This window comes from Anabrus simplex, chromosome 1 (genome assembly GCF_040414725.1).
Source record: "Anabrus simplex isolate iqAnaSimp1 chromosome 1, ASM4041472v1, whole genome shotgun sequence".
Taxonomy (NCBI): Eukaryota; Metazoa; Arthropoda; class Insecta; order Orthoptera; family Tettigoniidae; genus Anabrus; species Anabrus simplex.
Genome location: NC_090265.1, coordinates 1145247544 through 1145264849, shown reverse-complemented (window position 1 = coordinate 1145264849; position 17306 = coordinate 1145247544). Strand labels below are relative to the sequence as shown.

At 40.4% G+C, this 17306-nt stretch overlaps 1 protein-coding gene across 1 annotated transcript in view; it reads right to left on the bottom strand.

Moving 5' to 3' along the window:
• The window catches only part of G9a (histone-lysine N-methyltransferase G9a), a 429274-nt gene that overhangs the window by 113330 nt on the left and 298638 nt on the right, over positions 1–17306 (bottom strand). Inside the window, exon 16 of the mRNA XM_067137709.2 lies at positions 2818–2993. Within this exon, the coding sequence (XP_066993810.2) occupies positions 2818–2993 (176 nt within the window). The remainder of the gene's footprint in view (positions 1–2817; positions 2994–17306) is intronic.

Below are 17306 nucleotides of genomic sequence, written 5' to 3'. Positions count from 1 at the left end.
TTAGGCTAATTGGTGACAGTCTCAATAACAGTCGGAATTGTGTCGATCATATGTATTTTGCGACACGTAAACGCATACAACCATCATTTAAGTTATTTTTATTATTTGTCCGAAAGGATCATCTAATTCGCAAACAATATGGGCTGCAACAATGAAAAACTTCCAACCGAAACAATCTAAAACTTTAAGAACTTAAAATATAAATAAAATTTTAAATTCAACACACAACAATAATTCTAAAAGTACAAGAATATCAATCAATCACACAATAAACAACCAACAAAAATTCACTTGACACATTAACAGGTAATATAAATACATATATATATTTATATATAATATAATAAGGAAACTTCCCAAAAAAGTTCCAGGACAACACATGGTGCTTTATCATACCAAGAAACTTTATTTGACCTATTTATAATGAATGCTGCAGAGCAGCATGGGTCGTCTAGTACAAACCCCCTACTTGTGCTAATTTTGTGAGAGATTTATTCGGTGACTGTTCAAGATTCACACCAACGGCATCTAGCATTTCCTCTATCAAACTCTTTGTGTGCGCACATGCTTTTTATTGAGCACTGAGACAGTAGTTTCAAATTTATTTACAATTCAGTTACATGAATCCGTGCTCATGAAGGTGACACTTCAGGAAAATTATGAATAAATGCATCATGTACCCATTACAAGATATTCAACTCATTCCATATTGATGGTTTTCACTTTTAAAAGGAAAAAATTAAATGTATCCTCCAAATTCAATACAAAACATAAATCCAACATTAGATGGAGCAATAAAATTCAAACATGTTTCGATTCGTTTGCGCTATCTTCAGTGAAATAAGAGGGGGTTAATCTATATAATACAAGCTAAAAATGTGCTAAAAACATAATGAAGGAGAAAATTAAAAACAAACAAGACAGACAGAAATAAAAACAATAACAATATACAATATTTACATCACTACATGGAGCAATAAATAACTCGCTGAGACAAATTCAGTAAAAAAATAAGGTTAATATAAAACAAAATTGAATCCAAAAAATGTGTTAAACCTAAGAAAAGAAAATCAAAGATACAGACAGAAATGAAACAAGTGCTAATAGTGAGGTTTCGGACCTCTTAGACTAAATTTTTTTTAGTGTGATAACAATTCAAAAACCAGGATGAAATCACTTTGTTGAAAATTCAGGCTGACAGTCTGTCTTTGTAGAACCACCATCCCATAAATGGCTAGGAGGGGAGCGAAAAAGCTTGAGAAACCAAGTTTGAGGAGACAACGTGCCAGATGAGATGCATACGATAAATGATGGGAAAACACCAATGAATTTAAAATTTTAGAATAGCAGCAATCTCAATTTCTCGGTCCCGTCCCCGCGAGTCTCAGCGAGTTATTTATTGCTCCATCTAGTGATGTAAATATTATATATTGTTATTTTTATTTCTGTCTGTCTCTTTTGTTTTTCATTTGTTCTTTCATTATGTTTTTAGCGTATTTTTAGCTTGTATTATGTAATTCGCTGAAGATGGGTCAAACGAGTTGAAACATGTTTCAATTTTATTGCTTCATCTAAAGATGGAATTATGTTCTGTATCAAGTTAGGAGGATACATTTAATTTTTTCCTTTGTAAAGATCATGTACCCATAGAGCCGACTCGCACTTGAAATAACGTTTACATGTAGAAATACAGTGTTGCAAATTATGACTGTCTCACCATGTTAACAGCTGAGATTCAGACTGGCAACTAATGCTTACGAGGTCGAACATGTGCACGCTGCTTGCAAGATCATGAACTATCCGCACACCTCCAATACTGCACCTTACGTATCGGAGAGTCTTAGTTTATACGAGAGACTCTGCATATTCTATGTTCCACACTTTTTCTACGAGTTGCTAGTTCACACTACCGTATCTTTCAAATCCTTTTCCACTTAATATATTTCATCACTGTAACACCAAGATTTTGTAATACAATGTTCTGAATGAAAGTTATCTCAAGCCTTGTGATGCACATTTTGCACCAGTCACATAAATTTTCAGTATATGTCATGTAAGGGCACACAACTCTTTCCAATTGATGGCAAAAATTTAAATGAGAGGTGTTGCTGCAGAAACTTGAGTTATTCTCTAATATCTTTAAGTCATCTGAGCCTATGACTATCTTCCACTAGTTTTGAAAACTTATTTCAGCACCATTTATAGACCTAGTCTTTGGATTTGATATGTGGTTTTATTTATCCTCATTCAAAAATTGAGCACTCCATTTATGACAGCAGGTAAGTCAAATGTATCATTTACTTTTGTGAAAACAGTACCAACTAGTCATATAACACTTCAAATATTGCTCATATTACAGCCCAATAGGATTATGTAGTGCAATTTTACATATTTCATTTCAATGTACCATGTCCAGGTCCAAGGCTAAATGGTTAGCATACTGGCCTTTGGTCCAGGGGGTCCTGGGTTCGATTCTGAGCAGGGTCGAGAAACTGAACCTTCATTGGTTAATTCCAATGGCTCAGGGACTGAGTGTCTCCAACATTAGAATTCATCATTCACCTTGAAAGACATGCAGGTTGCCCATACGGCGTCAACTCAAAAGACCTGCACTAAGCCTCTTCGAAGGCCACATGCTATTATTATTATTATTATTATTATTATTATTATTATTATTATTATTATTTCAAAGTACCATACTCAAAACTTCAACACCAACATGGTTGTTTCATATCAGACATTTATGAAATATTACAAGGGAAAGAAATTAAAATAAATATGTATCAGAGAAACTTATATAATAATTTATGGACTCACCCAAGTTCTTCCTCAGCGTCAATGTCACGATTTGCAAAAAATGCAATACGAGGAAAATGCAGGTCCTGATGTTCAATAAAGACTCTCACTGGGAGTAAGTTAGGTGAACAACAATGGTTAATGAAGCGTGCTACATTACCGTAGTGACGGGCATCGATGCAATAAGTTTCACCATCCTACACAGGAAAAAATATCAATAAATATAAGAAAATAAAATTCCTTTAAGGGAATGAAAAAGTTGCAACAGGCATAATCAAAAAAGGAGCAACCAATCAAAACGTATAATGTCCACTTCTGGACAAAGTTGAGTTTGATGCAGTTTCAGGGAATATTTTACGTGCTCTACAGATTCGCGCATTCAGATTTAATCTATTTGTATACTGTAACATTGAAATAATATCCTGAAAATGAGCAGTTGAAACAGATCGTATGTTGTTCATACGGGTGAATGAATCAGAATATATGTCCACCAATGACATTTCATTTTACTTGTCTTTCATTTGTAATGCCACAACTGTCAAATTTACTATAACTTGTTACTTTACTTGCATTTTTCTGCAATGTTGCCTTCTGGCATTATTTGATGCTATTTCAGCAAAATAATTATTAAAGAATAAAACAAGAGAGCATAGCAGCAGTGTACTGTTCTGTGTGTGTAATGCTTGTTATGAATTTAGAAAAGAAAAGGGAGGAGGGAAAAGATTGTGAAAGCAGGAAAAGAAATCTAAAAGAGAAGTAAAATAATGAAATCAGGCAAATCACCAGTATCAGAGTCTTTGGACGAGAAGGAAAACTGCGCCTATACCGAAAATGTATTATTCAGAAAAATACGTGGAGATTTATAACGAAGTAGGGAAAAGTAGAATTATCGCAATGGACTGGAAGCTTAAGGATTATAAAGAACTGTCAATGGCATGGAACCGGCCCTGTGGAGTAGGAGTCGCGTGCCTACCTCTTACCTGAAGGCCCCGAGTTCGATTCCTGGCCAGGTTAGGGATTTTTACCTGCCTCCGAGTGCTGGTTCCAGGTCCACTCAACCTATATGATTACAATTGAGAAGCTATCTGACGGTGAGATGGTGGCTCTGGTCTAGAAAGCCAAGATATTTTTTTTTTTTGCTAGGGGCTTTACGTCGCACAGAAAGCCAAGAATAACGGCTAAAAGGATCCAACGTGCTGACCACGCGGCACCTCGTAATCTGCAGGCCTTCGGGCTGAGCGGTGGTTGCTTGAAAGGCCCTGGCCCTTCGAGATTCTTGCGCCATGGGATTTGGTTTGTTTGGTCAATGGCATGGAAAATCATAGATGGTATCACTGAAGTAAAAAAAGAATAATTCTGAAAAAGTCAAAATTGAATGGAGTGATCATGACGCAAAATTTAAAACAGAAATTCATTACTATAATGATAACACTTCTAAATCATTCACAACATTAGCAAAATGCAGACATAAGCTGCTCTCTGCAACCTAGAGACCTGCTCTACCATTATCAAGCAAAAAACAGGAAGAGAATGGGGAAGATGTGAAAAACTTTCTCACTTTAAAATTTGGTGGAAATTGGGAAGAAAAAAGGTTTTTTTTCTTTTCATTTCTATCTCATGGGCTTTGCAGGTTCCAAGCAGCAGTATCACTCCGGAACATACAGAATATGATAGTTTAAATGATTAACCTGCACTGCATAACATCTAATGAAATTATTCTAGACGATAATATTCCACTACTGTATAACAAACTATTGTATTGAACCAGTTTTCCAACTTAATTTTATACTGTTGTAAGTAGGTACTGTAAATTTGAAGTGGTTTAAAGTCTAATTTTGTACGTTATAATTTTCAGATATTAAAATAAATCTGAACTAATGATGATAAAAATACATCTAATGTCCCCAATAAATTATTGATGTCTTGCAATATGACATCTAATTCAATATCCCAATAAGGAACTAACTGTGAAAACTGCATTACATTATACTAAATACTTTAGTAGTTATCAGTTTTTTTGCTTCTGAAAAATTTGCAGTAATGGACATTATAGATTTTGATTGGTTGCTCCTCAAACAGAAAGTTAGAATAAGCTTTAAAAAATAAATTATATCAAATGTTTTATTTTATAAGGTGTGAAAAACAGACTAATTCATTAGCTCTAAACAGCAATGTGCACAAGCCAAGTCCAATGTTCTAATTAATTTCAAGACATTCCTAAAGATTTTGTTCTTGTTTGCTTTTGCAGCATGTATTAATCACAATGCTAACTTTCTTCAGCCTTTCACACATCCCTTACATTTAGATTCTGTATCATTGAAAAATCCCTGAAACACCCATACATTGCCAATGAATTTTACTGAAGTTCTGAGCCGTATCCTGACGGCCCATATGAAATATTTAAGAGTATTATTTGACAAAATATATATAAAATTTTATTCATACAAGTTACAGTCATATGTGGTAAGGTATTGAATCCCAGATAGCTGAGACCGGATGTCTATGGAGACATTGTGTCGCTGGACGTTGCTTAACACTTCCTTCTGACCGTGAGAATAGGTTGGCGTAACCAAGCGTGGGCAAGATTCGGCACGTGCACTAGATGCTGAATAAGCAATATTTTCAGCCAATAAGAATGTAAGGAATCGGCAACCATGGAGTCGACATCGCGCCAAGTCTCAGTTCCAGGCTGGCAAACGTGTACAGTAGCTCATGTTAATTTCTGTCATTCGTTGGTTTTCCACAGATCTAGAAGTGATATAAATTCAGAAATATGATATTGTAATTAGAGGAAAAGATTTGCAATTATTTGAGCTGTGTTTCACAAATGTATTGTAATTTATATTGTGTCATCAGACCTAGCAAGCTTTCTGATTGGTGGTTGGTTTAGACAACCAGGAACCCCAGAATTGCAACGGTGTTACCGAAGCTTCCTCAGTAACCCAAGCTCGGAAGAGCGTCACTCTGTTAGAATAACTTGGAGACTGTAGACGTCACTCTGTTAGAATCACTTGGAGAATGTAGACGTCGCTCTGTTAGGGTACGAACATGCCGAGTGGATTACTCCTCACTCAGTGCTCATAGCAGTGCTCTTCACTCATCTCTCATCATTCAAAGGCGCACATGCTGGGTAGGAGACCCTCGCTCTTTCTTCATTAATGAGGAAATGTTTTCCATCCAGTTATGACTGTGCAGAATTCACGAGAAGGTAGCGTTGTGTTCTTTAAATGTAATTTTGTTTTATGAAAATGTTCATACTCCTCTGTATACATAATAGTACTGGGCGAGTTGGCCGTGCGGTGAGGAGCGCGCAGCTGTGAGCTTGCATCCGGGAGATAGTGGGTTCGAATCCCACTGTCGGCAGCCCTGAAGATGGTTTTCCATGGTTTCCCATTTTCACTCCAGGCTGTACCTTAATTAAGGCCACGGCCGCTTCCTTCCCATTCCTAGGCCTCTCCTATCCCATTGTCGCCATAAGACCTATCTGTGTCGGTGCGACGTAAAGCAAAATAGCATACATAATAGTTAAATATAGTAGCAGAAGTGATGATGAACTTATGATAGCAAGCAAACTGTACTTGATTTTAAGTTCTGACAGAAGATACAGCGCACATCCAATTAATAAGAGAAGGCAGAGATTGGGTGAATTCCATCATTTATACCAAGAAGTGAAGAAAGACCCACAGAAATTTCACAACTATTAAAGAATGTCAATGCAGACATTTCAGTGTAAGACTCCTTGGCTGAATGGCCAACGTTGATCCCTTCGGTTCAGTGAATCCTGGGTTCGATTCCCGGCCGGGTCAGAGATTTTAATGGCGACATTAATTCTTCTGGCTCGGGGACTGGTTATTTGCATTTGTCCCAACACTCTCATCTTCATACTCAGACAACACACCATACTACAAACTACCAACGAAACACGCAATAGTAATTACATCCTTCCACATAGGGTTGACGTCAGGAAAGGCATCCATCCGTAAAGCAGGGTCAGTCAAACATGTGTAACACGGTTCGCATCCGCGGCCCCACAAGGTGTGGCAAAAGGCGGTAGAAAAAGAAGAAGAAGAATGCAGACATTTCAATATTTGCTGAAAGGAATTGAAGGCAATATGAAACCACGGAAGTACAGCAACTATAATGTCAATCATATTTGCATTGAAGAAGAACTGGTCATTACAATAACGTAAGCAGTAGTAATATAATATTATTCTCCACTTCAATAAAACAATCTGTACTTCATCGAAAGATTATAAAGATAATATTCAACAACTAGCCTACTAATTTAATATGGATATTTTACCTTCGGTGAACGCAGGCCGATAATATTATGAGTAGGCGGCCGTGGCCTTGAGCCAACCAATCATAGAACAGCGCTCAAGAAGCACATCGCTCCAAAATCAAATCGATTTGATTCTTGAGGGAGGAGCGGAGAGAAGAGGGATGAGTGAAGTGCCGGCATGAATGCTACTATTGAAACGTATGGGTTTGTTTTGCATCTCTCAGCTTCCTGTGTGAAGAGAAGAGAGTGATGAGCGCTGAGCGAGGAGTAATCCACTCGGCATGTTCGTACCCTTAGAATAACTTGGAGACTGTAGACGTGACTCTGATGGGATTGTTTGGCAAGTGTGGAAGTGTATTTTGATCGGATTGCTTAGACAGTGCAGGAGTGTTATATCAGTAATAGTATATTATTTCAAACAAGTGTTTCAGTCATGTAGCTGGAAGATATAATTGTTCCAGAGAAAACTGCAAATTAGATTATTGCACAGTGTAATTTCAACATAGACGGTGATCATTAGCCGCAGTGTAACAAGTGCAGGAGACACGTGTTATTGTATCACACATTCATGTCGGCCGTGTTCGTGAGGAACTATCGTAGCGTACCGCTATCAAACTGTGTATGCCCTTTAAATTGGAGTTATAATTATTGAGGAGTCAGTGTGTTTGGCCGATTTGGTCAATAAGGGTTGATCGGCACGTATTGCATTAAGCGGTGAAGAGATTTTCATCCCAAGGTTTTGTGTTCCAGTGTAAATAACTTTTCAGGAAGAAGATGGCTTCGCATATGGAAGAAGGAAGTGCATCTCCACGTGTTGAAACTGTGATCATCATGGTGTAATTTCTTCATACAGCAGGGATGTAAACTGACACCATGTATCTCGAGACTTGCCAGAATAAGTTAAGACGCATGTATTTATTATGGCATGTTATATGCATTATGATAAGACACTAGGGCAGTGTAGATAGGGTTTTTATTAAAGTAAGCCTGACGGCATGTGTTTGATTCAATTTTATGGTGTTGTAAATAAGGATATGAGAATAATGCATGTACTTTTCATCTTCATTCTGATTTACGATTAGATAGTTGGGATAATGAGGGATTTGTTAGGATTAGTTGTTTATTCATGCATGCTTAATTTAGTGTAGGATATTCCGATTTTTCTTTATGAATATATGCTAGGGGAATTAGATTAACAAATTCATCTAAATTCAGAGTTAAATACTTACTTTGTCATTTTATTTCGGTTATTTAGAGACATAGATATAGCTAATTGCATGACGTATGTATTACAGGAGCTGTCCGAAGTAGCTGCATAACAGCGTTGTAAGAATAAGATCTTTAAAACTAAGTTGGAAAATGTTTACCCAATGACTTGCACGGGAAATGAACCGGGTCTCATAGTGTAGAAGGCCAATGTGATTCGTAAGTGATATGAGATATAAGAGCGCATGCTGAATTATAGTGTAGGCTGATTGTATGCCTGATCTGCAAGAGAATATTGTGCAGTGGTAATGTACCTGCCAATTGTCTTCTGAGTGTACATTGACATCAGAATTGACGGAATTAATTCCAGACTAATGAGTCTGATGTGTGTTAAATGGTAAAAGCATGCTAGGAAGGAAGGATTATACGTGACTTTCCATAAAGACGGTGACAGACGTTATCTCATTGCAAGCTGATAAGTTGGCTGTGTTTTTATTTGACCATGCGAGTGAGATGTTATTTCCTTGTGACAATCTTGGGAGACAGAATCCAAACTTTAGCACAGTGTTGAGTTCAACATTTCCTTTTAGCTTGCAGCCTACCCGGAAATATATGACGGATGACCGCGCTGTTGAGAGCTCAAATGCAGCAGCAGGAGGCAATGTTGCCCATTGCTTTCTACAAGATATTGATTGGCTATTTATATGTTTTTCCCTTTCAGGATGATGTTGTATATTGTTATATGTTGTTTGAATACCTTGTCTCGTTTTAATGGGGAACAGCCCAAGTGCTAAATTTTATTGATGGTCAATCTAGTTCTGTCTAGATCCTTTGTGGTGAAACACGATTTACGTAGAATCTGTGTAGCACGTAAGACCTTTTCTCATTATCCAGTGTAAATAGAAGTGTTTAGTGTTGCTTGTTTGATTTGTTGTACATATAGCATAGGAAATGCCCCTAGTGTTTTGCATAACTCATATAAGGTCCCATAGCGTCTTAGTTTTTCTTTTCATCGTAACTTTTCTTTTATTGTAACTTTCTTTAACAGCAGTAGTTTGGCGACTCTCTAATTAATTAACTTCATAACTGTATCGTTGTGATGCGTAAGTATGTAACTCCATGCGAAGCGAATTGTATTGAATTAACTACATATCAGTGTATGCGTACACGTATGATCACTTGTCTCTTGAACCATGGACTAATAAGAAGATGATCAGTTTGAAAGTATACAAGTATTCATTGTTGTGCTTGATACTTTATTTCCATTTGTTTCTTATATAATTGAAGTTGTAATGTCCAGATTTCTTTTATTTTGAATTTTATGATGTCATTTTGATATTTTGCTTTAATTTATTTAACTTTCAAGTAGAATGATTTGGGGATATTTATAAATAAATCCATCTTACCCCATATGATTGTTTCTCATTCGTGTTACACCTCCATTATCCTGTCATTTACTTATATTTTTGAGTAGAACTTCGACTTTTATCCTGACCCAATCGGCAACCAACCCACTTTCCGCCCAACCCTGAGTTAGTTGGATGTACATACAGGAATGGAGGCATCGTCCTAGAGGGTATTTACCCCTGGATACGGTACAGTTCAGAAATGCATCCTGTCCCTATTCGATTTCCATTTCACAACTCAAATTGGGTTAAGACATTGTGCCATTTCACTGTTAGCAGTGAATAGTGTGGGGAAAAAAATGAACGCTATGTCGCAGGAACATTAAAAATAAGACGCAAATATAACCGTAAATGTCCCCCTCATGTGTGCTTCTACAATTGTAGGGGGCTAACCTTGGTTACCCTCTTCAATTGAAGATCCTCTTCGTGGTGAGGGGGACTAGTAGCTCCTTTCTTGTGATGCCGAATGGAGCCCTATTGGGTAACCGTTCGGCATACAAGGAGGAGGAAGCTAAAGCACCGCCCAACCCTAAGGTGTAACGCGACCCGTGCCGATGGGGTGCATGGCACATGGGAGATGTGTCTTGGACAGAGCCTTCGAGATACTTGGCGCCCTCTCGAAGTAAGTAGCCTTACCCAGGTATGCGGGGCTCTGCCTGGGCGGACATATATTTCCCTAGCTACTCGTGGGATCTGTATGAATACGGTAGCCATCCATAAACCGGAGAGCTCTTCTGGGGCCTCCGAGAGAAACACTACAACAACGACCGAAGGGGACTCTTCGGAGATACCCTCGGATAGTTCATCTTCGACAGTTAGAGGGCTCACTCAAGAGGTGGGCAATCTACAGGTCCAGAAGAAGAAGAAGAAACAGCGCTCTGGCGCTCAAAAGAGGAGATACAAGAAGGCCTTAAAGGCCCGGGAGCAGGCCAAAGAGGGCCTGACTCCTGGGGCTGAGGGGACTTCTACTATCACAACAGCGACAACAGTGGAGGGATCCAATGGGCACAAGAGGCGGGACCCTGAAAAGGGCTCTGCTTCTAGGGCACAGAGGACCCCACCCACTAAGATGCCAGCGGGGAAACGACTTCTGTCGGGGACAACCCCAGAAGAAGACCGGCAGACCCGCAAGAGACCCAAGGTGGAGTACGCCAGGATAGCCAAAGCTGGGATCAGGATGGCCATAGTACCTGTGGGATATCCTGACCAGCAGCTATCCGAGAAACAGGTGGAAGCTGTGGAAGAGGCTATCACCAATCTGATAGACGGGCTTCCAGAGCAGGGGCCCATTAAGCCTCAGTTCCTGGACTGCTATCTGTCGAGGGGTGCGGCCATCATCATTGCAGAGAACAACGAAACTGTAGCATGGCTTTCTAGTCTTGTTGCAGGAATACAACCGTGGGAAGGAGCCAGGCTCACAATTGTGGGCATGGACAAACTCCTTTCCTACAAGAGAGTCATGGTCTGGATACCAGGACAACCAAAGGACAATAATGTCCTTTTGGGAAAAATGGCACGCCAGAACCATGGCTTAAATCCCACCAGCTGGAGGGTCTACGACCGCAAGGAGGAGAAGAGAGGTGTCCGCCTTGTGGTCAGCATGGACTCCAGGGATGTGGAGAAAGTGGTGGGGAAGAAGATCTTCTGCGGGGTGCATGTGGCTACCTTCACCTTGGTGGAGGGCAAGCATGACAAGCAGAGGACCAACCCCACCACAGATAAAATCGAGACCAGCAGGGGCAAAGAGCTGGAGCCCGGACAGGAACTGGGGCCAGCCAAGCCCCAGGATCCATCGCGGGAGACGGAGCTGCAAGTTCCGGAGACGGCATAAGGTAAAGTATTCTATGAAAGTAAAGAATGATTACTTTCATACAAGCAAATATACAACATTGTATAGCGGCCTCTAGGGTACTTAATAGAAGTATCCACAAAGGCGGGTTTTCGGTCGCCCTGATACAGGAACCCTAGCTTAGACAGGGGCATATCATGGGACTAAAATGTGCAGGTTTCACGCTATTCAGTGGAATAGCAGAGGAGAAGCCTAGAGCATGTATACTAGTTAAGGATCATAACGCTTGGGCTATACCGGATTTCATTAGTAGAGACCTGGTAGCAGTCCTAATGAGATATGAAGAGGGCGCACAGCCAAGAGACTTGGTTGTCTGTTCTGCATATTTCCCAGGAGACTCTGAATCTCCACCCCCGCCGGAGGAGTTCAAGAGACTGGTGATATACTGTAGGAAACAAGGACTAAACCTCATAGTAGGATGCGATGCCAATGCTCATCATAGCATTTGGGGAAGCAAAAATACAAACCGAAGGGGAGAGCACTTCATAGAATTTCTATGTACAACTGATCTTGAGATCATGAATATTGGTGATACCCCTACCTTCATTAATAATAGGAGCGAAGGGATCATAGATCTTACCCTGGGTTCCATGGGAATCATGCAGGAATTTAAAGACTGGAAGGTCTCTTTGGAGCCTTCCTTGTCAGATCATAGACACATTGTGTTTTATATAGAGGGCTCCATCGAGATCCCGTCTTACAGAAACCCTAGAAGAACCGATTGGATATCTTTTAGGGAGGACGTAAGGAGGGGACTGGAGGGAGGACCCTCAAACATAATTAAAAACAAAGAGGAGCTGGAGCTCAGTGTGAGTTTTCTCACACGGACACTGGTTACCTCTTATGAATTAAACTGCCCTATTGTTAAGGCAAAGAGAGTAACAGGAAGCTTCAAGTGGAATAGTTATCTTGAACACCTGAGGAGAAATACACGAAGGCTCTGGAATAAATACAGGGAACTTCAGGATCAAGAAAGCCTAGTTACAAAGAATCACAAAGAAGGTACAAGTCAGAAGTCAAAAAGGCTTCTAGGAAATCTTGGAGACAATTTTGTGACTCCATTGAAAGTCAACATGAAGCGGCAAGGCTTCATAAAATTTTAACCTTGGATAGAAGGGCAAGGCGGGCTCACTGGAGACTCCTTCTGGTGGATACACATCCACACAGGGGGAGACCCTGAGCTTACTGCTTGATGCTCACTTTCCAGGTTCGGTAATCACGAATTGTGAGGTAGAATCGAGCGGATCCTTCAGACCCGATAAAAGTGGCTGGAGGGAAGCCGCAGAGATTGTCACCCCAAGAAGGGTTAAGTGGGCATTAGAATCCTTTGCCCCTTACAAAAGCCCAGGTGTGGATGGGATCTTCCCGGCGCTTCTTCAGGAGGCGGGGGAGGTCCTTATACCATACCTGGTTAGAATTTTTAGAGCCTATCTCACTATGGGGTACGTGTACTCCTTGTGGCGTCAGGCGAAGGTGGTATTTATACCTAAACCCGGAAGGTCTTCATATACTAGACCTAAGGATTATAGACCCATTAGTCTAACGTCTTTTCTACTGAAGACTTTGGAAAGACTGGTGGATAGACATATCAGGGAGAAAGTATTAAGAGACTTTCCCTTGCATTCTCACCAACATGCATATCAACCAGGGAAGTCGGTTGAGACGGCACTGCACCAGCTGGTTTCTAGGCTGAAGAGTGCCTTGGATCAACAACAACTTGCCATGGTTGTATTCCTAGATATAGAAGGGGCCTTTACCTATACATCTTTGGGCTCCATAGAACGTAGTCTAGAGAGAAGAGGAGTGAGCAGCATGCTCATAAAATGGATTATGGCATCACTGCAGGGCCGTCAAGTTCTGTTTACCCTCAACGCTGTAATGTTGAGAGCTAATATAGACAGGGGGTGTCCACAGGGAGGAGTATTATCACCAACATTATGGTGTCTGGTAGTGGATGAACTACTTACCAGGTTAAATGTTGGAGGAATATACGCCCAAGGCTATGCAGACGACATAAGCCTGATGGCGGTAGGAAATTTCCCCAGTACGGTTTCCGAACTCGTACAGAGCTCTCTACGTAAGGTGGAAAGATGGTGCCACGAGACAGACTTGTTGGTTAATCCCGATAAGACGGAGCTTGTGGTATTTACCAAGAGGAGGAGGCTAGACGGACTGTCAGAGCCTTTCCTATTTGGGAAAAAATTAGTTAAGACAACTTCGGTTAAGTACCTAGGGGTAATCCTCGAGGCAAGACTGAGTTGGAAGAAACACATAGATCATAAGGTGGATAAGGCTCACAAGATTATGTGGGCCTGTCGCAGGGCCGTCGGGAAGACTTGGGGCCTAAGACCTAAGGTGGTCCAGTGGCTCTATATCTCCATTGTACGGCCCACGATCACCTATGCATCTATAGTTTGGTGGCCAGGCTCAGAGAGTAAAACTGTGAGCACCAAGTTAAACAGTGTCCAAAGACTTGCGTGTCTAGGAATAACAGGGGCACTGGATACTACATTATGTGCAATGGAGGCCATCCTAGGTTTTCCCCCATTACATTTATATGTTAAGGTAATAGCGGGAATGAGTGCCTATCGCCTTTGGTCACTCGGAGGATGGTCCTTCAAAAACCCGAATAGAGATCATGCCTCTATTCTTACAAGACTTCACCAGACTTGCCCTATGACAATGATGATCGGGGATCTGATGAAGCCTAGCTTTAATTTGAATTATAAATTTACAGTGGTGATACCCACAAGGGAGGAGTGGGCCGCGGACGCTGGGGCCCATCTTAAGTCTGGGGGCTGTACGTGGTACACAGATGGCTCGCGGACGGAGACGGGCACAGGCGCCGGGGTCTGGGGGCCTAAGACAAGGCTCTCCCTTCCTATGGGTAAATATGCTACTGTTTTCCAGGCTGAAGTATACGCAATACTAGCCTGTGCTGTAAATATATGGAATATGCCTGGACACAGAAGACATATCACTATTTGTAGTGATAGCCAGGCAGCGCTAAAAGCACTATGTGCAGTTAAAACAACATCATAACTGGTATGGGAATGCCAAAGGATGTTAGATCAGCTGTGTGAGCTTAGCTCAGTTACCCTATTATGGGTTCCTGGGCACACAGGTATCAGTGGAAATGAAGAAGCTGACAAACTAGCGAAACAGGGCTCAATGGGTTCCTTCATAGGACCAGAGCCCTTCCTGGGAGTGTCACTCCGAAGTGTGAGACTGGCAATATCCCAATGGATAAACCAGTCTCACCTAGATATTTGGAAGAGGTTAACCATAGCAAGACAGGCACGTGAACTTATCAAAGGGCCTAGTCAAAGCTATAAAAAGGTCCTAATGAATTTGAATAGGACCAGAATAAGAATGGTAGTTGGACTGTTAACAGGCCACAATACCTTACAGAGACACCTACACATCATGAAAATCACCCAGGATCCGACGTGTAGAAGATGCGGTAAGGAGGAGGAGACCTCCGCGCATGTGTTATGTCAGTGCGAGGCTTTTGCAAGCACTAGACATCGATACCTGGGCTCACATTTTGTGAGCCTGGAGGACATCAGGAATGCCAAAATCCGGACACTGGTATCCTTTATAGGAGCACTAGGGCTGGACTAGGCAAACCCGTTCAAGGGGCACAAAGGGTCTTCATAGACCTACGTGTGGAGCTCTGCGAAAATAGGGCTCACCCATTTCTTATCTATCTATCTATCTAACCGTAAATGTCAAGAAGATCATAACTGTATCAGGTACAAGCCGAGAAATAACATCTAGAAGGTGGTGAAAAAGAATGAAAGATAGAATATTGTTATAAAATTAATTATTTAAAAAAATTCATTCGAGAAGGTATCAACGCAAGCAGATCGCTACGGCAGATTAATACGGAAAGAAGACAATATTCATAGAAGAAGGTTTTAATTGAAAAGTAAATAGAAATAATAGCAGGAAAATCGTGCAAGACAATGAAAATACCGCATACCTCCAAGTTAATAAATTGAAATGGAGCAACTGATCAGAATAGTTACATAACCACCTACATCACGAAATACCAAGTGATATATATATATATATATATATTTTTTTTTTGCTAGTTGTTTTACGTCGCACCGACACAGATAGGTCTTATGGCGACGATGGGACAGGAAAGGGCTAGGAGTGGGAAGGAAGTGGCCATGGCCTTAATTAAAGTACAGCCCCAGCATTTGACTGGTGTGAAAATGGGAAACCACGGAAAACCATTTTCAGGGCTGCCGACAGTGGGGTTCGAACCTACTATCTCCCGAATACTGGACACTGGCCGCACTTAAGCAACTGCAGCTATCGAGCTCGGTGAATACCAAGTGAAAGAAATATGCAGTATTATAACTTGCTCTCAAGGATATAAGAAATACTACAGCGATTAGAAACAAACGATAGGAAATTAAATCAAATTATAATTGAAACTTTTATAACCATATTAGCACGATTCAATTGAAAGAAGCATTAGTATCAATATATTTCTAAATCATAGATGACGAAACTGACCGTCTTATTCTATATTTCTCTTCTAACTACGCAAGGAATGAACAACATCATGTGCTAAGAAGACCGAGGCAAGGCAGTCTGGAGATGGGGACTTGAAGCCGACAAACCTATTCCCAGATGACGGAGAAGGAGGAGAGACCTACCCAGATGTTTCCTGAAGACTGACACGATGTTACAGTCGTACTGACGACATGTCCTAAGCATTTGGACACAAAGGAGCGAGGGAAAACAGGAAGAAAAGATAAGTTTATTAAAATATCATCACCGTAATTAATTTAAATAAAATGTTTTTGAGAAGTGCCATTTTTCTATCTGTATGAAATATGTATGTACATTGTTGTCGTGAATTTATATTCAAGAGAAGTGATGTTACATGTGGAAAGGCAATCGATTTAACAAAATAGGAGGTTATTAGGTAGTCATCTGACCAAAATGACAAGTTCTTTGAGTTAGGATATATTTAACCAGTGATAACCATGTCATGCGTTCGTAATGGTATCAATATTGAGTAGAGAGTTTAACTTACTTCAGCTGTTGATATGATACAATAGTGCGTTGCAATTGCAATGCACATGGAAGCGAGAAACTTTATCCCCTCGTCATAGAAAAGTTCTGTTTAGCAAGCTGTCCACTTCATGGCCGTATCGATGAGTTTAATCAACAAATTAATCTAAAAAGCCACCTAATTGATACTTTTATCGATCGATTAGGTGGCTTTTTAGATTAATTTGTTAATTTGTTGATAGAAAAGTTCGATAAGCTACAATGTTTTAAGGGCGTCGGGCACTTTCCATGCCAGTACAAAGCATCTGAAAATGCAAACAGTACAGATATCCAAAAAATAATGCATTTGCACAGGGGAACCAGCATAACTTATCCTCGTCTTTGAATTGTGTGATTTTTTTCTTTCGTTGCGTGAGGTTATGTTCGTAAGTGATTTATCCAAGTGCATTATTTGAACATTGTAAATGCACCTTGTTGGATACATTTTGGAAATAGTTTTTCCATGGCATTGGAAAGGTTTAAACTGTGAATCGAGGTGATTGCATGTATTAATGGGTCTTAGAATACTTTGTGACGCAGCAAGTGTTTACATTTCTGAAGTACGAGAGAAGTGCCATGGCGGGAAATCGTACAAGGATAGAGTCATAGGAAAGTTTGATTTTAAGGGCATCGGGTACTTTCTGTGTAAATACAAGGCATCTAAAATGCATCCAGTATAGTACTCCAATGAATA